Source organism: Myotis yumanensis, unplaced genomic scaffold, assembly GCF_028538775.1.
Source record: "Myotis yumanensis isolate MYYU_CA2020_CCGP unplaced genomic scaffold, mMyoYum1.0.hap1 SCAF_4, whole genome shotgun sequence".
In the NCBI taxonomy this organism is placed as follows: domain Eukaryota; kingdom Metazoa; phylum Chordata; class Mammalia; order Chiroptera; family Vespertilionidae; genus Myotis; species Myotis yumanensis.
Window position 1 is genome coordinate 40,197,205 of NW_027223755.1, and position 24,646 is coordinate 40,221,850.

A 24,646-nucleotide genomic window follows, 5' to 3' on the forward strand; every position below is an offset into this window, starting at 1 on the left:
CATAATGTACTCACTTAATTACAGCATATGTTTCATTTAGCGGTAAGTAATTTTTTGTATATTTTTGATTCCCCAGGAAACCAACGGGTTAAAGTCCCAGGTTCATATTAGAATCATTTGGAAGTTTTTTCTAAGTACTGCTGCAAAGTTCTACCCCAGAGCCAGAATGTCTGGAGTCGCCTGGGCATCTTTGTTTTTTTTCTTAAAGCTTTGGGGTGATCCTAAAGTGCAGCCACTAACTAAAACCACAGCACTGGGCTGTGAGCTGCTTGAGAGGGAGGGCCATGTCCCTCTCATGTCTGTGGACTTCTCTCCTCACTGCTCCATGCTCTCCCTCCTCCCCTCTCCTCAGACCTTGCAAGAGGCCTGGCTTACCGCAGGAAGTCACGGAGAGCTGTGGAATTAGTGACCACTCACTTCATTGGTTGGCTCGGTGATTGGGGTTATTGAAAAGGGGGTTCAATCAGCACGGGCTTTGGGGTGAGGGAGTCTGCAGAAACCTGGGTCCCGCCGGTGTGGAACTGATATGTGATATCCAGGCGCACCACCAAGTGACTTGCTCTAATGCTCTTGACTCCTAAGACTTGTCTTTCTAAGGAACGGACATCACCCAGAACCACAGGAAGGCTGGCTGAGGAGAGATTCTACAACTAGAAGTAAAGAGAAATCCATACCCAGACTCAGAGGAGGCGCAGTGCTGAAGTGAAATACTAAGGTGTGGACTGCGCGTGGAGCTGGCCTGCGGCCGAGGGCGCGGTTGTTGGTTTCAGTCGGGAGGGAGTTTCAGACTCTGAGCTCCAGATCTGGGCGAGTCTCTAGGTACCCAGACTCAAACGGGAGAAGCGGGAAGGCAGCTTTCTCACTGAGGTTTGCAGTGGTTGCAGAGCCGCTGGGGACGGAACTGAGAGCAGCCATAACTGCTCCCTCCGCCCGCCCTGTTGATCCCCTGCAACCCGACCCGCCCAAGCCCTGCACAGAAGCATTTGCCGGATAGCCTCAGGCAAAGGCTAGATTAGCACCGCCCTAGAGATTCAGCACAGAAGTTCTCCCACTGCAGACACAGCTGACTCTCATAGCCAGTTAGCCTGGAAGTCAATTCACCCCTAGTATTGCCGACAATTAAGGCTTAACTACAACAAGACTGCGCACAAAGACCACAAGGGGGTGCACCAAGAAAGCATAAAAAATGCAGAGACAAAAAAACATGACAGAAATGGAGGATATAGAGCTAAAAAACGCACTTTTGAGGGCTTTCAATAATTTGCTAGAAACTGCCAATAAACTTGATGAGAGCATCAAGAAATCTAATGAGACCCTCGATGTTGTGATAAAGAACTAACTAGAAATTAAGCATTCACTGACTGAAATAAAGAATATTATACAGATACCCAATAGCAGACCAGAGGAGCGCAAGAATCAAGTCAAAGATTTGAAATGCGAAGAAGCAAAAAACACCCAACTGGAAAAGCAAAATGAAAAAAGAATCCGAAAATATGAAAATAGTGTAAGGAGCCTCTGGGACAGTTTCAAACGCACCAACATCAGAATTATAGGGGTACCAGAAGATGAGAGACAGCAAGATATTGAAAACCTATTTGAAGAAATAATGACAGAAAACTTCCCCCACCTGGTGAAAGAAATAGACTTACAGGTCCAGGAAGCGCAGAGAACCCCAAACAAAAGGAACCCAAAGAGGACCACACCAAGACACATCATAATTAAAATGCCAAGAGCAAAAGACAAAGAGAGAATCTTAAAAGCAGCAAGAGAAAAAAAATCAGTTACCTACAAGGGAATACCCATACGACTGTCAGCTGATTTCTCAACAGAAACTTTGCAGGCCAGAAGGGAATGGCAAGAAATATTCAAAGTGATGAATACCAAGAACCTACAACCAAGATTACTTTATCCAGCAAAGCTATCATTCAGAATTGAAGGTCAGATAAAGAGCTTCACAGATAAGGAAAAGCTAAAGGAGTTCATCACCACTAAACCAGTATTATACGAAATGCTGAAAGGTATCCTTTAAGAAGAGGAAGAAGAAAAAGGTAAAGATACAAATTATGAACAACAAACATGCATCTATCAACAAGTGAATCTAAGAATCAAGTGAATAAATAATCTGATGTACAGAATGAACTGGTGATTATAATGAATCAGGGACATAGAAAGGGAATGGACTGACTATTCTTGGGGGGGAAAGGGGAATGGGAGATGCGGGAAGAGACTGGACAAAAATCGTGCACCTATGGATGAGGACAGTGGGTGGGGAGTGAGGGCGGAGGGTGGGGCGGGAACTGGGAGGAGGGGAGTTGGGGGGGGGAGGAACAAATGTAATCTGAACAATAAAGATTTAATTTAAAAAAAAAAAAAGACTTGTCTTTCTTCATTACTTAGAACACCAAGTGAGCTGTAATTGCCCTTTTTTGGTTCTGCAGAGCCATACATACAAAACATACCTTAATATCTCCTCCCCTATCCACTGGACGTGCAGTTTGCTAGCCGTTGGAAGAAAAATTAGAGACTACATTGCACTTCCTTATTAGGACTCCCCTTCTGCAGTTGGCTCACTGGACTCAGGGAAGGTGTCCCTGGACCTTCACAGGCTGTGAAACACCCAGGGGGACTTAGGTAACAAGTAGTAATGTTACTCGGTATGGCATTACCTGCCTATATAAGCAGCTCCCTCAGTCGGCCTGGACCAACAAACTTAAATGTCAGACTTTCCAAATGTAACTGTCAGAGAGGTGCTATGGACTGCATCTGATATTTACAGTTCTTTCCAGCAAAGGTGAGCTGACTTTTGTTGCAAGTGTTCTCCATTGCAAATTAGAAAGGGCTTTTTTTTTCATTTGTACATATGCCTTTGATATTAGCACTTTCTTTACTTTTATTTGGTTTTTGTGAAAGTCCATAAATGTATTGGAACACATAATGGCCCTTAGCTGTGGCTGCTAAAAATAATAATTGGAAAAAGTGAGGGCCTAGTGTTTGGAGAAGCCTAAATAGTTTATTTTAAATAGTTTCAAGCCCGGCTGGGCATGTCTCAGTGGTTGAATGTCGATCTATGAACCAGGAGGTCACGGTTCGATTCTAGTCAGGGCACATGCTGGGGTTGCAGGCTTGATCCCCAGTAGGGGGGATGCAGGAGGTAGCCAATCAATGATTCCCTCTCATCACTGATGTTTCTCTCTCTCTCTCCCTCTCCCTTCCTCTCTGAAATCAATAAAAATATCTCTTTAAAAAATTTTTTGTTTTAACCTAAGAAAAATTCTCTTATAAAAGGTTTGTGTGACCATCACAATGAAGATCATCATTGAATTCACAATACCACCACAGAATGTTTTTCATCGAAAATCACTTTGTAAATAAATGATGCCATGAATTATAGAATAATGCATTAGCCATAGGTAACTGAAATACTTAAGACAATTTTTAAAAAATGTATTGGCTAAAAATTACTCTGAGAAAAACCCTGTAGACCATTACTTAAAATTGTTCTGTTTAGTTTACAGGTGGTTTAAAATGATGCTGGGGGGAAAGATGTGGCCCCTGAGGGATTGTCAGGAAGAATCAAAAGCGGCTTTAGCAAAGAGACAGATATGGAAATGTGATATTTGTCAGGGGAAATGAGGCTAGATTAAATAAAATGGAATCGGCCCCACGGTAGAAAATGCCTTAATGGGAAATCATGCTTGAGGCCTCCTTTGTCTTCTGAAAGACCAAGAGCTGAGCTGGCCAACAATGGCCTGAAGCCCAGCGGTGGTGGAGGGAGTAGAGTGAGCCTCAGGTCCTGTTTGTTTCCCAGGTCAGGTTCAACCCCCTGAAAGCCCAGCTGAATTAAAATCTCCCTTAGACTCCTGAAAGGCTCCCGGAATCACAGCCTGGCCTCTCTCAACATGGAGGGCTGCCTCCAGTCCTGAGGAGGACAGGTGCTAGGAGGGCCCGAAGTTCCTGCTTGCCCTTTAGAAATCTCCCTCCTGTGTAGGGAGATCTTGCTTATTCTGTGTCTTCGGAATTCCAATATTCCATGGCCTGCATCTTCTCCTCTCAAACATGTATTAGACGAATACAAACTTTAAGTAAAAAAAAAAAAAGTATTGGAGAGGTTATGTGTTTCAGTGGAAAGCACAGCAGCCTAAAAATGCTTTCAGATTCTAGGAGACCAGCAGGGGTGCACCCAGATGGGGTGGGGATCTTGTTCTAATGCACAGTCTGTGTCTGCAGGTCCCAGTGGAGCCCTACAGGCTGCGTTCTTAGCGAGTTCCCCCAGGGAGCCCGTGCTGTTGGTCCAGGGCTTATAGTCTGAGGAGCAAGGATCTAGACCTCATTTCAAATGCTGACTTCTCACGGCCTCAGTTTCCTGCCTGTAAAATATGGGACTTTGAACTAAAATACCCTTTAATTCTGACCAGCAGCAGCAGCAGCATGAGTGGAGAGCTGACAAGGCTGGTGCATGTCAAGAGCAGATCTCTGCTCTGAGTTTTCAAGGACTCCCCATTCAGCACCGTGAAAGCAAAGTGGAAATGGGAAAACAAGACAGGAAGTACATACAGTTTTTGTTCTGATGGTCCCAGGGTTTCCAGTTTTAGTCACATGGTGCCTTTACTAACATTGAAAAGTCTGGCTTTAATTAGATCATAGGATCAACAAATAACCTTCTAATTGTTTCATTTCTTTTAAGCAAGCTACTAGGTAGGCTTAATGCTCTCCACGGCATGCCCAATGGAACAGCCTAATTACTGGGTAATAACCCAACGTAGGCACACAAGGTTATTACCTTAGAATCTGAAACCTATTTTTAAGCAGAGTAGAAGTGAAGATACAGCTTAATACTACCTTTTCTTCTAAACCTCTCAGTGGTGGAGGAATTTAATTCCTCAAAATCATTCTTATCCTTCAGGATTCTCTCAGATGTCCCCTCCTCAGTAAAACTTTCCCAGAGGCCACAGTCAGAATCAGTAGCCACCTCCCACCCCTCGGGTCCCAGTTACGCACCCATCAAACCACACACCTCACCAAACCACACACCTCACGGTTGGGCTCATTCAGCTATCTGCCTATTGTCTCCCTCACTGACTTACAAGCCCTTTGAGCCATCTTGATGGTGTAGAGCAGTGGTTAGCAAACCGCGGCTCGCGAGCCACATGCGGCTCTTTGGCCCCGTGGCATGGGCCATGAAGTTTCAATCGCACCGTACGTGCGCGCCTGCACGTGGTATTTTGTGGTAGAGCCACACTCAAGGGGCTAGTTTGCCGACCACTGGTGTAGAGACTTGGAGCCCAGGCACCTGAGTGAACTCTTTAGCACTGTTCTATCTTGGTCATATGTCCTCAGGAGGCCATGGAAAGTTCTGGCCTGGATGCCCCTCTCTGTAGTGGCCGTGATCAGATGGGGTTGTTGGAGGGTTGTGTGAAATAATGGGTGTGACACCAACTCCCTCCTCTCCTGAGTAGGTGTCTGATGAACATTTGCTATATTTTACCTTCTCTAAGGTCAGGGAACATGACTTATAATCCTTACATTCTCACACTTCAGGAAAAGTCATGTAGAGTGGGTGCTTAACAAATTCTTTAAAGTTGAATTTAATATCCTGTCATTTAAGGAGATGGAGTGTATTTATTTTAGGCATAGCAATAATACGAGATGGAAGCAGAACTGTTTGGTTTTCCCCTAATAGCTGGTAGTGATTGCATTTCTGAAATTTATGAAATATATTTTGAAGTAGTTATTAAAATTCTGACAGAGATTTATTTCTGGTTTGCTTAGTTGAGAAATCCTGAACACAAGTGGAAAAAAGATAAACACTTTACAGGAAAAAGAAACTGTATTAACAGGTAGTTCTTATAGGATATCCATTTTTATATATTTATATGTATAAAACTTCTGGAAGAGTTACAAAAAATTGATAATAGTAACCTTTGGGAAAAGGGTCAAGGGTAGAGGAGAAGGAACGTTTTATTTTCATTTTATACGTTTCTATGTGGTTTGAATTTTTGGCCACGTAGGCATATTTGTTTGTTTAATAAATGTTAATAGGGATATCTGGGGGAATTGAAGGATGGGCCATTGTAATTTTATTCTTTTATATATTAAAACCCCTAATACATTTTAAAGTTTTATTTTTAAATGGCTTAAGGACCAAGTGATAATGAGAAATGAGGGTTTTCTGCTCCTACCAAGTCCCTAAGCATCTCCATCTCAGAAGTCCAGGGTGAGCTCAGCCTTGACTACCTCTGAGCTTTCGGAAGCTCCTGGGATGGACTGTGTCCTCACACTACTGCTGGGTGGGGGAGAACTGGCACCTAGTTAGGAGCCTTAACGTACTGGAATCATCGCTTCATAAAGCCATGCTCTGGCTTAGTGAATACGAGGCTAAGCGACTGCCTGGAAGAAGGGGGATGACAGGATGTGGAGACCAGTCCGGCAGGAGTATCATCCCTCCCCCACCCGAAAAGCAGGGGAGTTGCCCTCCTTGGACCAAAGCGTGGAAGTCAGTACTTTTTAACAACAGATTGGATTTTCATTTTCCCTTTGGCACCACCGAGCTGTTTTCAGCATTGATCCCTGACCCCCACCAGGATTGGGAATGTGCCCCTTTGAAGTGTCTTAGAAGGAGTAGTGCACCCCTTGTCCTATGGGAGGGTAGAATGAAGCAGCATTTCCCCCTAGCTCCTGTCAATCATCTTCTGTTACCCCCGACTTAGCTAACTCTACGAAGGTGATGCCCAGGGAGAAGGCACCTCAGACATGTTGAGGTACTGCTTTCAATCCTAGGTGGTACCACCCACCACACAGGGGCCTGGACAAACTGGGATGTTTTCACAGGAGGCCAGCCAGGGTGTTGAAGGAATCATGACCACACTATACAATGAACTGCTGACCGACTGGAATGTAGTCACCACTCACTTTTCTGTGGCAAATCGTTAACTTCTCTGTACCTCAGGCTTCTCCCCAGTGAACTGGGCTTCCATAGTATTAACTTCCAAGGGTCATCATGAGAGTAAATGAGTTCATTCACGTAAGCACTTAGAATTGGTAAGGGTTCAGCAAGTGCTAGTGATCATTGTTTTTGTTGTTATTCCTGGGGCTGGGGCTCAAGAAAGACTCCCAAGTGCTCATATTGCAGCAGCCACGGGCCACTCTTGATCTGTGGGAGCTCTCATTCTGATTTGTAGGCATTTTTAAAGACACAGACATTATTATGAACAAGCTTAGCTACTGATTGTTCTTCTGAGAATAAACAGAAGAGCAAACTTGAGCCTCTTATAAATAAGAGCTATTGCATATGCATTTCCCTGGGTGGATCTGTCAGGAATTCCTTTGCCTTGTGCTGATACATTCCTTTGCATTGTCTCCTGGACATGCATTGGGGCCCATGGTATGTGTAGTCTCTTTATTGAAAAGGATGATCTGTGTATGGTCAGAGACGAATATACCTTCCCACCCAGGTGAGGCTGGCCAGCCACTTCTTTGCAGTATCCGAGTCTAAAGGAAAGCAGCTTTATTTTGCCTTATTCTGCAATTGCTCCAACACTGGCCGTTCACTGTAGCTGTCTGAACTTGGCCGTCTGCAAAGCAGCATCCACATGTCATTGATGTGAGGGTCACCAGACTGTCAAGTGCTCTCTTTCTGGGTCTTATATTGATCCATTAATAGTGTGGTAAGCAAATGAATTCAGGACGAATGTTTAAGTAGGCTATTTCCCAAATGAATCCAAAGCAATACATCAGCCAGTGGTTTGTTTGTGTGTGTTTTTAATCTTACTATGTAGATGCTGCTGAGTATCTTGAATGTGCCTTTGAAAAGGGGCTGTTCAAATGGTGCTTCGGTGAAGCAAGGGGAAAGTTAGAAATAAATGAAAGGTGTGTTCGCAGCTTTTTAAACACCACATTCCGATATAACGAACTTTCATTGTTAACTATGCCCTTTCCCCTGGACACTGCACACCCTTTTGGAAATCTCCCTGAAGTAACATTTGCCACACCTAATGTCGTTTAATCCTGAGAAAGAACCTGGACAGGGCTTACGGGGCCTGGTCTTTAGGAGAAGCAAGTGAATTAGAAAATTCAAGTGTATATACTCACACTGACGCAACAGGGACATCTATCCAGCTCTTGGTTTTCCATTTGCTTCCTTATGGAAGCGAGGCCAACTGTGATGAGTGGCATCATTTCCAAAGTGCTGACAGCGACTTCCCTTCTCCTTACACTCCGAGAAAAAGCTTCCTCTTATGCACGGAGCGTGAGACTATTTTCAGATTAAATCTTGTAATCTTTGAACTCACCTTCCCCAGCTTTCTTTCCTTCCTAAGGAAGAACCAGGGCTTTCAGAAGGGACTAGAGAGAAAGCACCCATGGAATCCTAAAGGGTCCCTAAGGGTCTGACCTTGGCCCAGGTCATGTGCTACAGGCAGATGCTGGAAGCAGACTGGGAATCCACTCTGACCTGGGAGCCCTTGACTCAGTCCCTCATCGTGGCCTTGTCACGGAGGTAAGTCAGGCATTCCGACCAAAGGTGATGTAACTGTGAGTCCCATTACACACTTGTTCTGTGTGGAGACTCCTTATGCCCGCCTGCTCTGTACCCATCCCCATAACTGGTGAGAATGTGACTGTTTTGTTTTTTGCCCTTGCCATTGGTCATGGCCGCCAAAGGTAGCCCACAGAGCTTACTCCCCAACTTGAAGGCTGATTAGTGTGTCCTAAAGGATATGTTTTTAGAGGAAACTTTTGCCATGCAAAATGCTGGAATGTATTTTGCTCCTTGTTCATTTGCTGTTACATGTGTCATTTACTCTCAACCGCTGACGTGTTTCTTTGTTTTCTGTGTGTTGCAGGCAGCATAGTCTACCTCGGGATGATGGTGGGTGCGTTCTTCTGGGGAGGACTGGCAGACAAAGTGGGAAGGAAACAGTCCCTTCTGATTTGCATGTCTGTCAACGGAACCTTTGCCTTCCTTTCTTCGTTTGTCCAAGGTTATGGCTTCTTTCTCTTCTGTCGCTTACTTTCCGGATTCGGGTAAGGTTTTCTCCTTCATATTTTATAGTAAAGTGTTTATTCTTCATAATTATATGTGTTCTCTACTCTAGAGGACCTCATTACCAAGAAATCATCCCTTAACACATCTCCTTCCCTATCTTCATGTCAGCCTTATGGACCATAATGCTGGTTCTTAGAAATGCAATTACCAGCATTTACATCCAGAAGAGAAGGGAACATATGTCTATGTTCTCATGGCTGATTCTTTTAGTATTTTACTTCTAGGAAATGGGTATTATTTTAAATGGAAAGCTGTTTCCATGGCAGAGCACATTCATAAATGTATTTTTCTTCTGAAAATTTAATTCAAGCAAGAAATAGCTCTGGTCCTATATTATGGATAATTAAAAGTTCGAACCATTCAGGCACTCTCTTAAATCCAGGACGAGAGTGTCTCCAGTAAATGTTGTTTTATTTATCTATAATAACAGCATATTTAACTAGGTAGGAAACCTGCTTCCTGAGATGGAATAGGTTTTGTTTGTTTTTTTAAAGTTCTTGACTTTCTGTTGAACTAACAGAAGTTGTGCTGTTAGCCAAGTGCAATGGCATAGTACAGCTAATGGTGTAGTCATTTTCGTTAAAGAGCTTGAAGCACTTGTTACTACTAAGCCAGTCCAAGCTTAGGAACTCAGAAGCTCAATTAGGAGAGTCCAAGGAACTCTGCTTGGATAAGGAAAAAAAATAGTAGAAATAAAAAATTTCTGATTTGTGCTTGAGCACTTTATTTTCATTAGAGACATTCTTTCTAAAGTGCATAGCATAAGATGAATCTATAGGAATCATATAAAATAAAATAAATAAATGGAGAAAGGGAAGGAGACAATGCTGGGTTATGAATTTGAGCAGCATATCAGTTGTGGTTGTTGATGGTAAATGTACCCACAGAGCAAAACACAGTTTTGCCAGAAGAGAAGGTCAGAGAACTACAACATGCTTTTTTATTAATTACATAGAGTAGTACTTTAAAATCAGAGCTAAGATTAGCAGGAATATAAAGCATCAGAGAAAAAGTGCATAAGTGGGTTACTTCAAGAGCACAAATATTTCCCCATGCAGACTAATGGGTCACTTTTATAGCTCATTCAAAATAATTTTGAATTTTTATATGATTTTCTTCTACAAGATTTGTATACATACTGAGATTGGTGTATTATCCACAAATTTTTATAAGCTTCTTTTTTAATCTTCTTACAGCCCCTCACATGCTACATTCTGCACACAATGGGCACTTTGCAAATATGAGACTAAATTGCACAAATTTCAGGAAATTTCATCAGAGTCAATACATTTCAGTAAACCATTCGAGTAAACCTAGAGCAGTGGTCCTCAACCTTCTGGCCCTTTAAATACAGTTCCTCATGTTGTGACCCAACCATAAAATTATTTTCGTTGCTACTTCATAACTGTCATGTTGCTACTGTTATGAATCGTAATGTAAATATCTGATATGCAGGATGGTCTTAGGCGACCCATGTGAAAGGGTCGTTCGACCCCCAAAGAGGTCGAGACCCACAGGTTGAAAACCACTGACCTAGAGGGTTAGAAAGTTTGGGAAAGTATAAAAATATTTTCTCCTTGGAAAATAAATGATCAGAATCAATAATTTGCGTTGAAATGGTGGAGGAAAGGAGCTTTTCCTCAGTCTTTGATGTCCAAAGCTCTGTGTGAGACTGGCTTGCATACACCGCTGACGTGGGAAGGTAATTTGGTTCATGGATTCAAGGGTTGCAACATTCCTAATTCTGAGCAACTTGAGACACCTGAGGAAGAACAGGTGTTATTTGCAGCTCTCTGTTAAAGGACCTTCTCAAAGTCCATGGTATAAGACATTCTTGCCCCCAGGAAGGGCCAAGTTTCTCTCTGCTTTCTACCTACGTAATACCAATAGCCTGTCTGGAGAAGGCTAATAGCCTAAGTTCTGAATTTTCCAGTCCTTTCCATTTGCAGTCTTATCTAGGAAATTCCAACCATATCCACAGACTCAAAAGTACCTGACGGTGGCCAAATTATTATGGCAATAGTAATTGCCAATCTGATGTGATATGATCAGCCCAGTTGACTGCAGAGAAGAGGGCCATTATGGTGGCTGCAAAATACTCAAAATGAATGGACTGTCCAGAAGCTAATTCAAGGGCAGTACAGAGCAGAGACTACTTGGGTATATTCATGACATCATCTTCTCTGTTGCAGATAAATCATCCTTCTGCTAGCAGGGTGACCTCTAAATAACGTAATTTACCTGGCAAAGCACAGACAGTGTATTGCTAACTCAGCAAGCTCTCTAAGTTGTGATGCCAGAGGCAAGTGCACTGCGCCTTTGCGAAGTTGGCACAGGACTAGGAGTCCAGAGGCCAAGTCCATCTACCCTGCCCTTTACTGTGGGCCTCGGGAAAGTCACTCGGGTTCTTCAGGCTGATTCATCTTTTGGAAAGCTAGTGTGAGGATCAAGTGAGATAATGTGTTAAAAGTACATGGTAGGGGAGGAAGTGTGGGATAATGTTTAGGAACAGTCCCCTATGGTTTGGCACTTACTGTTCTTTGTTCTTCATCCCAGTCCTCCAGCTAAGCTGCCTGTGCTCATTGCCTCTGGATGACGGCAGAGGGAGAGTAAAAAAAGAGGCCTCTTTCTGGCTTTGAAATTTCAAGTCTTGCCCATGAGGGAAACAGAAAGGAGGAACCATAGGCAAAAGACTTGGGAGAAACCAGGGCAAGTAAAATGGCGCTTCCCTGCTCCCCAGAATAGATGGTGATCCGCTCGGCTCGGGGCAGGGCTGAGAGGAGCTGCCACCTGAGCTTACTCACCTGGCCCACGTGACAAAACTCCCACAGTTTTGTGAGATCCAGCAACTAAGGGGACCTGGGAAATGAAGTTAAAGAAAATGAAGAAAGATAGTGATCTTTCTTAGCTGAGTTTATGGGTAAAGTCGATGACAGAGGACTTTTTCATAAGTTTTTTATTTATGTATAGTTGGCATACAATATTATATTGGTTATACACAGTGTGGCAAAAGTAAGTTTACAGTTGTTTGTATGGAAAATAACACAATAATTAATAAAAATGCAAGAATAAACTCCATATTTCATGTACTTTCAACTGTAAACCTATTTTTGCCCCACCTGTATTTCAAGTGTACAATATAGTGACTCAACATTTTTATACCTTACATCATGATCACCACGCTAATTCTAATAACTGACTTGAGTTACTAGTAATCATCTGTTACCACACACATTTATCATAATATTATTGACTGTATTTCCCTTTCCCATTTCACCCTCCCCCCCTAACTTCTCCCTTCTGGTAGCCATCCCTTTGGTCTCTATGAGTCTGTTTTTGTTTTGTTTTGTTTGTTCATTTGTTTTGTTTTATTGTTAGATTCCACATATAAGTGAAACCATATAGTATTTGTCTCTCTGCCTTACTTATTTCACTTAGCATAATACCCTGTAGATCATCCATGTTGTCACAAGTGGCAAGATTTTTTTCTTTTTTAATGCTGCATAATATTCCACTGTGTGTATACACACACACACACACACACACACACACACACACACATGCACAATATCTTCTTTATCAATTCACCTGTCGATGGTAGCTCTAGAGTTCCTCCGAGCTCTAGAGTTCCTCCGAGCTCTAGAGTTCATCTGGACACTCTATCTCTGAATTGCTGGGTGGTCTCAGCCAAGTCTCTTTTTTTCTCTAATTCCACTCGAGTTCACCTCAAAAAACACTTCAGCACCTGCTCTACCCCTGAAACCATGCTGGGTCTTTCATGGATGTAGGTGAGCCCAGGCCCCGAGAAAGACCCTGGGAGTTCTCTTTTGTGTTCTTGGTAGCACTTATTGATGCCTTAAAATATTTGCTTTTTATGTGTTTATTTTCCTCTTCCCCCAGCATGAGAATTCCAAGAGGATAGGGATTGACAAGACAAGTGTGTCTGCTCTTTAACTGCTTCGTTGTCCGAAGTGGATGCGGTTGCTTTAAAGGATGGAGTCAAAGCAGTAGACTGCACATACCTATCTGGAGGTTGCACGTAGAAGTGAAATAGACAGGAAGTGAAATAGATACTAATTCTTACTTCATCTGTATAAGCAGAAGAGTTCTAATCAAGTGAACAAAAGTTTAACTTGTATAATAAAAACAGAGAGTTCAATTACAACAGTTGAGCCAGTTTATAGATGAAGAACCCCTTGGATGAAAGATCCCGGGTCCCCTTGTGGAAAGATCCTGGTATATTACTGAAAATTTATACTGTTCATCTTTCAGCCTTCCTCAAGATACCTACAGCCTTTTACCAGGGTAATTGTGCATGAGGGAAAAGAAAATAATCACTTTTCAGGACTTATTACTGGGCACTGGTTCTGAACTGACACTCCAGGAGACCTAAATTGTTACTGTGGCCTGGCCAGTGTGGCTCAGTGGTTGAGCATTGACCTATGAACCAGGAGGTCACAGCTCAATTCCCAGTCAGGGCATATGCCCAGGTTCCAGGTTCAATCCCCAGTGTGGGGTGTGCAGGAGGCAGCCGATCAATGATTCTTTCTCATCATTGATGTTTCTATCTCTCTCTCCCTTTCCCTTCCTCTCTGAAATAATAAAAATACATTTTTTTAAAAGTCAGGGTAAGGATTTATGGAAGACAGATAATCAATGGAGTTTTAGCTCAGGTTCATCTCAAAGTGGGTTCAGCGGGTCCCTGAATCCATCCTGTGGTTATTTCCCAGGTCCCATTCTATCACAACGGACAGAATCTTCACATTGATACGGCACCTGTCTACTGGTTCCATACACTGGGAATCTCAGAGGAGGAGGAGAATTTCTGGGTCACAGTCTACTCTAACCATCCAGTAATGGAACCAGGAATCCCCCAGCTAGGACTTAAGTTGCAGTTAAGTTCTTTTGAACTAGCAACTCTGTGGGTCCTAAAATCCAAGGTTAAGATGCCTTCATGTTGCTTTTATTGAAAACACTGTAGGTTGTTCTATCTTATTTTATTGTTGAAACATCATTTGCAGCACTAGGTTATATTCCTGTTTCTGCATATAAGGAGACAGGAAGGAGCTCTGGTTTTAGTCTGATGTCTATCGGGGCTTATGGTTTCATTGCCTCTAACTGTGCTTTCTGCTTAATTTACCACACCAAGTCATGAATATATCTTCTTAGTAACATAAATATGTCCAGCTGCTATATTCTGTGTGACTTTCAATATTTATTCAGTGCCAAGAATAAATTTCCTGCCAGGGACAACAGTGTTTTTGGGGGAATGAGGAATAAGGCATCACCAATTATTCAGCTGTCTCTCACTTTCCTAAGTGAATCTCACTCCAGGGAACAGACACTTCCTTCTCCTCTTTTGTTACAGAAAATTAGGAAGATGGAAAATGGAATTGACACCATTGATTCATTTTCATTTGCCCAGGATTAAATTATTTGCTTCCAGTCACTGTTAATTATGGGAATGATAATGCTTCAGATGCTGGGCGATGTCCAGGTTGGGAGCTGCTCACTGAGGGCCTGGAGCTGCTGAGCATGAAGGTCAGGAGAAAAATATAAAAACAACAGGAAGTAAGATGCAATTACAATATGTCTGTCTATCATAAGTGAATGGATAGACACTTCTCCCTCTGCGTACAGAGCCTCACAAATGCGTACTTCATAGCTCTTGGCAATGTCCATCCACTAGCTAGCTATATTGTTATAATAACCAGAACACCTTTGTTTTGTAGAAATGATCACCATTAACTGGAGTTCTTCAAAGTGTTCTATATCTAGCATCTCATTTATGTCCACAACATTTTTAAATAATTAGGAATGCAAAAATATTATGCCTTTTTAAAATATATATTTTTATTGATTTCAGAAAAGAAAGAAGAGGGAGAGATTGAAACATCAATGATAAGAATCATTGATCTGCTGCCTCCTGCACACCCCCTACTGGAGACCGAGCCCGCAACCCAGGCATGGGCTCTTGACCACAATCGAAACTGGGACCCTTCAGTCCCCAGGCCAACGCTCTATTCACTGAGCCAAACCAGCCAGGGCATGCCTTTTTTTAAATTAGAAAATTGAGGCACAGATAGATTGACTTTCAAATGTTCAGTAGACCCCCACCCAGGTCTTCTGCATCTTAGTCTAATTCTAAGCTATAAGATTTTCCTTCAAAAGTAGTCTTTCTTGCCCTAACGGGTTTGGCTCAGTGGATAGAGCGTCAGCCTGCGGACTCAAGGGTCCCGGGTTCGATTCCGGTCAAGGGCATGTACCTTGGTTTCGGGCATATCCCCAGTGGGGAGTGTGCAGGAGGCAGCTGATTGATGTTTCTCTCTCACTGATGTTTCTAACTCTCTATCCCTCTCCCTTCCTCCCTATAAAAAATCAATAAACTATATATTTTAAAAAGTAGTTTTTCTTTTAAGATATGTTTTACTTCCTTATCATATTCGAAAAATACAAACCCATTAAAAATTTTTCAAAACTTACATAGTGCTCACCCTGTGAGAAATGCTGTGTTAAGCACTTTATAAATATTGCCTCATTTAAACCTAATGGTGACCCTAGGAGGAAGGTACTATTTATTCTACCACCGTTATAGATGAGAAAATTGAGGCACAGAGAGGTTAAGTAGCTGTCCAAGGTAAGTGGTGTCATCGTAGCCAGTCAGTCTGGTTCCAGAGCTCATATTCATAACCACCAGACTGTGCTATCTCAGATTCAATGAGCAGTGTCTCTGATTTCTTTCTTTTTTTAATATATTTTATTGATTTTTTACAGAGAGGAAGGGAGAGGAATAGAGAGTTAGAAACATCGATCAGCTGCCTCCTGCACACCTCCTACTGGGGATGTGCCTGCAACCAAGGTACATGGCCTTGACCAGAATCGAACCTGGGACCCTTCAGTCCACAGGCCGACGCTCTATCCACTGAGCAAAACCGGTTAGGGCAGCAATGTCTCTGATTTCATAGGACACAATGCTCAATATATGATAGGCACTAAATAAATGTTTTTGAATGGACCAGTGCAGGAAGATTTCTGATTTAGAGAATCAAAATGGAAAGAACTCCCCCAGTATGGAAGAAGAGGCAACAGACTAAACTAGCTTTAATCTAAAAATAATCATAAACCCAAATTGTAAACAGAGGGTCAGTGTTTTCTTAGGCCTGTGTTGTCTGACAGGCCACATGTAGCAGCCAAGTACTTGAAATGTGACCAAATTAGGATATACCATAATTGCAAAATGCATAGCACTAAATTTCAGAAACTTAGCACATATAAAAGAACACAAAATATTTCATTCATTAATAATTTTATATTGATCACATGTCAAAATGATAATATTTGGATATATTGGATTAAATGAATATATGTAAAAAATTAACTTCATCTGATTTCTGCTGTGTTTTAATATCTTTTCTAGAAAATTAAAAAAATATATGTGGTTCATGTGGTATTTCTATCGGAAAACGTTGTCTTAGACAATGACTTTTATGAGAATTTCCAACATAAAGTTGATCTTTTGGACACATTTTATTTTCCTGTATACCCTTTCATAAAGGTGCTGTTGATCTCAAGAGAGAAGTAACAGAGCAAAAGTTCTTTAGACTCACAACCTGTAATTGTGAAAAATTAGCCATATGCACTCTTTAGAATTGGCCCTGTGAGCTCCTTGAGAGCAAGAACTTGTGATCTTCCAGCCTGTACTCCCAGCACCTGGTGATGTGCCTGGCTGAGTATGGCTGGGTTAGGGGGTGGATGGGGAGATGATAAATGGATGGGTAAATGATGTATGGGCGGGAGGGTGAATAGAGGAAGGAATGAGTAGATATGTACAGGCTGGAAAAGTCTGCATATTTTTATCATCATTTCTTACAGTTCATCATAATGATCATCTCTATTCATGACACTATTTAGGTGCTGTAGGAATGAATGCATTCTTCCAGCTCTCTCAATAGGTAGATTAATTTTTTTCCAGGCAGCATTAGAATTCTGATCTATGACCATACCTATTCCCCCAGTGGTACCAGGTCTGCTGCTATCGACACAGACTTCTGTAAGTTTGGGGGCTTAGGGCACCAATCTGATAGCAAATTGAAGCTACATTTTCTTAGAAACACAATTGTGTCAATTTATTCATTTACATCTCAATATTTTTAAAGTAATCACTTTCTACCAATTATTCTATTCATAGTTTATATAATATTGAACAACAGCAACTGCCCATATTAAAGACTATTATTCTGTAAACGGTGGCTTTGGAGATTGGAGGACAAAAGCTATCCAAACCACCCATCAGTTTAGCACTGTCACTGGGCCTGGAGATTCCCACTCTTGATGTGCTGAGTGGTTTAGTTACTATTAAGTGTTCTCCTGTTTCTACATTACTCGCAATAGCCATATGGCCTCTAGTCAATATAGCAAGCTCATTTTCTGTGCAAACCCAGCTCATTCAGAGCCCGTTAGATCTCTGTTCTTTCATCTAAGCCTCTGAACAACCTCCTCTGTGATAGCCTATTTGCTTTCATGAAGAAGTCGCTGAAAAACCCATCCTTGGGGCTGCTGCTTTTAACTGTTATTTCTGTGTCCAATTTAAAACATAATTAATTGCTTCTGAATTGCTGTGCAACTTGCCTGTGTCTTTCTTCCTCTTTTGTTGATTCTGAGTAAGGATTAGAAGGGTGTTTTTCATGCAAATTATCTGTAACTGTGATTTCTGCATAGGCAACATCATCCACTATTCTTATAAACCCATACTACTGTCTAGAGAGCTCTTGGTGGATTTTGCCCTCTGTGTTTCACCTGTATGAGCCTGTGACTTTACAACAGTTATTCTTCCTTATTCATGTTCTCCCTTAACACCCGTTTCCCGATGGAAACGGGAAGTGGAAGATTGAGGTAAGGGACTGTGGTGAAATAAGTTAGGATGAAATTATTCTGTTACAGGCTCACTGGAGAATGAAAGCAGAGCAGAATTACTCAATAGAATCCCTCCGCAGGACAGGAAGTCATCAGACATCCCATAATTTCTCCCCTAAGATGTCACACTTCAAGCCATTTTAAGTACAATTATTTTTATCTGCAACCTTCCTCTTTCATTGCAGAAGCCCAAATTCCCACCCATCTCAATAGCCAGCATAAGTCAGTGTGATGAGGGACAGAGACAAACAGTCCATCCCTACGCTGCCACCTGAGCTGGAGGTGTGGCTGTGAAGTGTACAGGCCTTAGGACCACCAGGCTCCCAGTTTTTCCTCATGGTTTGTGCAGACAGTGATATTGGTCGTTCTCCTTCCTCTTGCCGTGATAAACTGATTGAATTACGTGCCTCATTCTCCCAACAGAGGAGAAATCCTGTCGGTAAAGCTGATACACCCTTTGCCTTACACAATATCCTACTCATGAATTTGTCTTAAATTACTGAGGAAAATCTATGTTTCATGATATTCACCAGATGCCTAATATTGAGTCAAATACAGAATGTTTGAGGAACTTGGGTATGTCTATGTGCATGCTCATATGTAGAATGGGGTGGGAGAGGGCTCCCAACTCATTCTAGGAATGTTTTGCTTTTGTTTATTGATTTCAGATAGGAAGGGAGAGGGAGAGAGAGAGAGAAAGAACATCAATGATGAGAGAGAATCATCGATTGGCTGCCTTCTGCATGCCCCACAGTGGGGATCGAGCATGTGCCCTTACTGGGAATCGAACCATGGTTCATAGTAGATGCTCAACCAATAAACCACACCAGCTGGGCAGGAATGTGTTTTTATACAGTTTTATTTAGTTTCTTTATATTCCTATAATTAAAGTTGTACAAACCTAAAATTAATATTATTAGAGAATAATCCCAATTCTGAAATGCCAGATATCAGTGTTCTATTTAATTGTGTTAATTCAACTATTTGGAGTCCACCTATGTAGAATGTGAATTTTCATTATTTCCTCTGTGCCTCCTATTGCCAAGGATAATTGAGATTTGACCCTTTTGACAGCTAATGAAATAGACTTAATATCCAATTCTGAGAAAATTCCTTCATAAGCACCCTGATCTAATTGCTTCATCATTGTAAACATAAATTATGTAAATGACACATAAGCATTCTGATGGGGAATGGAATAGGAATAGTTAACATCATAGCACACTGTAATGTTTTTCTCACCTAAAGGATATCACAGTAAGACAAGGAGCAATGTTTTCCCCAAAAGAGATGATCAGCTCACAATAAGAAATGTGAATGCTTGGGTTGTTTTATAGGTCTCTGAATCTGAAGGACTTTGCAAAGGATTTACATAGATTCCCTCCCTCATTTTCAGACTCATTCATCCACTGATATTGGAGTTCCTTATTGTCTGTCTTACAAACATTGAGATACATCCATGCAAAAATAATCTCCTGAAAAAAGAGGCATTGAATCAAAACCAGCTGGATTGCTCATATGCCCTTATAAGTTGGTAATCTCTTTTATGCAACATGATTTATTTTAAACTAATAGGCGAGTCTACAGCCTTCCATTTGCCGTCTTAGTCACCCTGGAGTACATTGATCTCAGTTCAGCATGGCCTGGCATATCTTGACATGCAATTGTGCCTTCACAAAGTGTGAGTTACTGCTCTTACATATGAACTATCCAGAATCCTGACGAAACATTAATTAGGATGTGGAAAGTCAATAAAAACTCGGACTCTTTTTAAACATTGAGAAGTGAGGCCACAGAAGTGGGACCTTATGGTGCAGAGAGACGAATGCATCACATCGAGTGGGGAAAAAAAATAGTGTCAAATGATTCAAGATGCAGACATTTTATTTCCCATTAAAATTGTGTGTTGTCATGAAACCATTTTGAATCTGTTCAAGACTTTGTTAAATGTTTTAATTCAACTAGCTGTCCATGGTTTGAGGTCCTCAGCAAGCTGCCAGAGGACTGTGTGCCTGATGTGGCGAGGCACTGAGCCAGCTCTGACAGCCGCCACTCACACTTGTTTCTTGTTAGGGGTCTGGTTGATGGACTGGGAGCTGTCTGGCTACCCTGGTGTGATGGCACTAAATTGTGCTGCATCTGAAGTCATGTGGAATCATATTTCTAGAAATTTTAGTACAACTGCCACATTCATAGCCCAAGGAAACACATATAGATGCTTTCAGTTAGTGATTTTTAAACTCTTTGAACAGCAACTCTCATTAAACACATTGGGACCCTAACTAGTGTTTCTCAGTGGTTAGAGCACTGGCCCCCACACCAAAGGGTCCTGAGTTCAATTTCCGGTCAAGGGCATATACCTGGGTTGCCATTCACGCCCTGCCCCTGGTTGGGTTGCATGCGAGAAGCAACCAACCAATGTGTCTCTCACATGTCAATGTTTCTCTCCCTCCTTCCCTTCTACTCTCTCTCTGAAAAAGCAATGGAATAAAATAGACACAAGTGAGGATTAAAAAAACACCAAAAAAAGAAACACATTGGGACTCATTATACATTTTCATATGTATGCATACACATGAAACATTATAAATATGTCTGTAATGGAGACAAAAGTTTCTTGAAATGATACTTATCCTAATTTCTTGAGTGTACTCAAATATCTTTATTTAATTTTTAAAATGTTGCTTACAGCTACTAAATTAATTTTGTAGCCCACAGATTGAAAAATGTTGGCCTAAGTGGTCTGCCCATACCCAGTAGTAAGTGCTGTTCTCAAACCAGCAGGTCTGCCCATACCCATCACTGTAAGCAAGGCACACTCATGAAATGGTGCCATATTTTGACCTACCCGTTGAGGCGGAATGACATTACAAATCCTGCAGTCTCCTACAGATGTGGTCTTTCTCCCCATTTCATTTGCTAAGCTCACTGCCAATACTTGTTGATCATACCAAAGGCTCTAAAGAAATCAGTTATTGCCAAATGGAAAAACACATATTTTACTCCTTGACATCAAATTTGCATGAAATGTTAATATCAACTTACCTTACAAAAATCTGAACTAATTTTTAAAATTATATCACTAGGTTTTGTCTCTATGACTTGCATACATTGTTCACATCTTTAAAAAATATTTAAGAATTCATATATTGTTTGGAATGATAGAAAGTAATGTTTTCTCATAATACCTTGCTTTCTGAGACAATGGTTATTAAAATTTGGGGGTCAAGACCTATTTGAAATTCTGAGAGATCTATGGCTTATCTCCCTGGAATGAACAAAATTTCTATTCAGTAGACCCACATTAGAGAACCCTTACCCTGAGAAGTCATCGATCATATCTTCTCTCCAGAACTCAGTCAGCATCTCTGGTAATTTCCCTGACTGGAAAGAAGCTTCATACCTCATTCTGTTGGTATCTAAACCAGTAGCTCCTTAGCTGATTCCCTCAGGGCCCCTTGCACATGCATTCCTTCAGCAACGAATCTGTTGGATTGGACCAGAATCATTCTAGGAACCAACCCTGTTTGTCACCACATCAGTCTGGTTGGGAGCAGCTGCTATGGGGGAGCAGTGAGTCGGTATGCGTTGTTGGAGACAGCCCCCCAGAAGAGTTTGAATCTGTTTCCAAAGTCATCACGTCATGGGTGGGACATATTCATTCTCTCTCTCTCTCTCTCTCTCTCTCTCTCTCTCTTTCTCTTTCTCTCTCTCTTTGTTTTTGGCTTAAACAACAGACATTGATTTTCTCACAGCTCTGAAGGCTGGACGCTGAGATCAGGGTGCCAGCATTGTTGGTTCTGGAGAACTCTCTTTTCCTGGATTGCGGGCAGCTGCCATCTCCCTGAGTGCTCACATGACCTCTTCTTTGTGTGTTCTCCCAGAAAGAGCTCATCATACTATCTCTTTTTAATGCATTTATTAAAATATTCACTAGATTGTACCAAATATTGTAATTTTTGACAAATACGTACAACATTCAAATATGTAGAACATTCAAATACATAGAACATTGGACTCTTAAACTGAGATCTGTAAGCCACGAGTAGGACACCACTGCCACCTTTTGGTAACCTGGCTTAATTGCAGGTTCAAGGCATTAGAGGAGCGGTTCTCAACCTGTGGGTCGCAACCCCTTTGGGGGTCGAATGACCCTTTCACAGGGGTCGCCTAAGACCATCGGAAAACACATATATAATTACATATTGTTTTTGTGATTAATCACTATGCTTTAATTATGTTCAATTTGTAACAATGAAATTGGGGGTCACTACAACATGAGGAACTGTATTAAAGGGTCGCGGCATTAGGAAGGTTGAGAACCACTGCATTAGAGAGATAATAAAACTATATTACATAGAAGTTATAATATTAAAGTTATAAAGTGATAGAAAGTATACATTCTCTGATATGCTGGGATAGAGAGCATGTGTTGTGAGAGCTTGCTTTGGTTCTGCCCTTTGTATCTCACATGACGGTTCGGCCCTGACTTCCCGTATTCTCTGTATCTCTTGGCAGGATTGGAGGAGCCATTCCCATCGTGTTCTCCTACTTTGCAGAAGTGCTGGCCCGAGAGAAGCGGGGCGAGCATCTGAGCTGGCTCTGCATGTTCTGGATGATCGGCGGCATCTACGCCTCTGCCATGGCCTGGGCCATCATCCCGCACTACGGTAAGAGGCTGGCCTCGCACAGCCGGTGGTCACCTTGTTTTAAATCAGCCTCCGTTCCCATCCTTTTTTTTCTTCTACCTGCTGGTTTGAGAACAGAACTGTCTTCATCATGTTTCTCCCTGTTGCAATGTCTAAGCTTTCCCCCCATACAGAGATCTGTACAAGGTAAGACTGTGCCAATGGGTGTCTAGGGATATGATTGCATTTTGCTATGTGCTATCAACTCTGGGGTCTCTGCCCATGTGGATGGGAGAGGATGCACAGAGCATAATCAGCATATAAGGCAACATGAGGTTTGGGGACTGTCATATACACCAGGCACACACAAGTGCCTTTATTGATCCCCTCTGGGCCCAGTCCAAAGCTCAGCCCCTGTCAGCCCCACCTCTTCTGGCAGCTCAGAACCAGGATGGCAGCAGGGAGCATCCCGTCTTGTGGGCTCTCAGTTTGCAGACCCTAAGAGGTAACTCTACTGTCCTTGCTCTGCAGATCCCCTCCTCAGTTCCTCCTAATTGCTTACTGCTCCTGCCACCTCGGCAGACTTAAAGGTTCCATGTTTCTGAGCAGAACTTTCCTACTCATAGGCCACAAACTCCCAAACAGCGCAATTCAGAGAGAAGTTAACATTATCCAGGAACCAAATTTAATCTATAAGGAAAGGAATGGGGAAATGTTCTGGTTGTGTGTGTGTCTGTGCGTGTACAAACAGGCTCAAGTTTGCAAAATATGAATATGGTATAAATTATAATCACATGTGACTCAAAAACTCATTCTTTGTTCTGTCTAAAATCTAATCAATCTGAAATTACATTTCAAAAATCCACTCTTTTACTCATTTTCTATTTTCCTGCCTTTTTTTTTAGAATAGAGGAATTTTTCATTATAGAGCGTAGTTCTGTTAGGAAACAACCTTAAGTGAATCCAAGTTCTTGTAAAATCAAAGACAAGACAGACTTTAGTATTCTGAGGCAGTGTCATTTGTTTTACTATACTGAGTTACAAAATTCTTGTTGTTGCACTCTTGCTTTTAATAACCTAAAATGTTGCATGCAAACCGAAATTATATTTTGCAAGAAGAACAATACATAAGGAATTGGGTACTTGGCCTGAAGAGAATTTGTCTTTGCCAAACATTTGAGTGTGGGGTGCCAAGCTCAAGGGATGGGCTCATCCTTTTAAGACTGTTCACTTCTGGGCCAGAGATGCCCTCATACAGGCAGTTTCCCACATCCATCATCAGGCTCATCTTCTACCACCAGGTGAGGAATTAAAGGTGTTTCTCCTCATTCATCTGGAACATTCCTTCGTAGAGCTGCATCTGACTCCCACCTGACTCTGCAGGCTGTTGCGAACGGAAAAGCCACTTCTCTGTCGTGTAAGGAACTGCAACTATGTATAGGAGCCAAAGAGGAGGTGCAGAGCCTGGGCCGAGTCCAGCTGTACCAGCATTGCTCCCAGGGCCACTGCTAGTCCATATGCAGCCTTTGTGCAAGTTAAAATAAGGTGCATCGCTCAGGTGGACACAGTTGCAGTCCCACAGGTCACCCCCTGGCAGCTGCACTCCTTCTAAGCCAGCCTTGTCCTGTGTCTTGGCCTCTGGTGACAGACAGCACAGCTCCTTGACTGTGGCCACACGTTCTCCAGAGAAGCTTGGCTCTGGGTTTATTGCTGTCGCCTCCCTCATCCTCCCTTCCCATCACATCTCAGAATTTCTCCTGCTGGCCTTCCTGAACTCAGAGCTCTGAGTGGCTTCTGCCCTTTTCCACCAGGCCTGGGCGTGGTTGCTCTTGTTTTTGTTTTGTTTGTTTTTTTCACTAGGCCTTCATTCCTCAGGCTCCTGCCTTTTACATATCCCTGCCCAGGAACTGTAGGGGGCCCAGATTTCATCTCTGGCCTTGCCAATTGTCAATCAGTGGCTGACCCACAAATATTTAGCATGATCTCCACCTTTCTATTTCTCAAGTACACATAAGATATTTTTGTTTATAGCTAACAGGTCGGCTTCATCCATATATAACTG

At 42.1% G+C, this 24,646-nt stretch overlaps 1 protein-coding gene across 2 annotated transcripts in view; it reads left to right on the forward strand.

Moving 5' to 3' along the window:
• The window catches only part of SV2C (synaptic vesicle glycoprotein 2C), a 155,593-nt gene that overhangs the window by 57,066 nt on the left and 73,881 nt on the right, over window positions 1-24,646 (forward strand). For both annotated transcript variants that reach the window (XM_070412209.1, XM_070412210.1), the window contains exons 3-4: window positions 8,841-9,021; window positions 22,475-22,626. In XM_070412209.1, coding sequence (XP_070268310.1) covers window positions 8,841-9,021; window positions 22,475-22,626 — 333 coding nt within the window. The remainder of the gene's footprint in view (window positions 1-8,840; window positions 9,022-22,474; window positions 22,627-24,646) is intronic.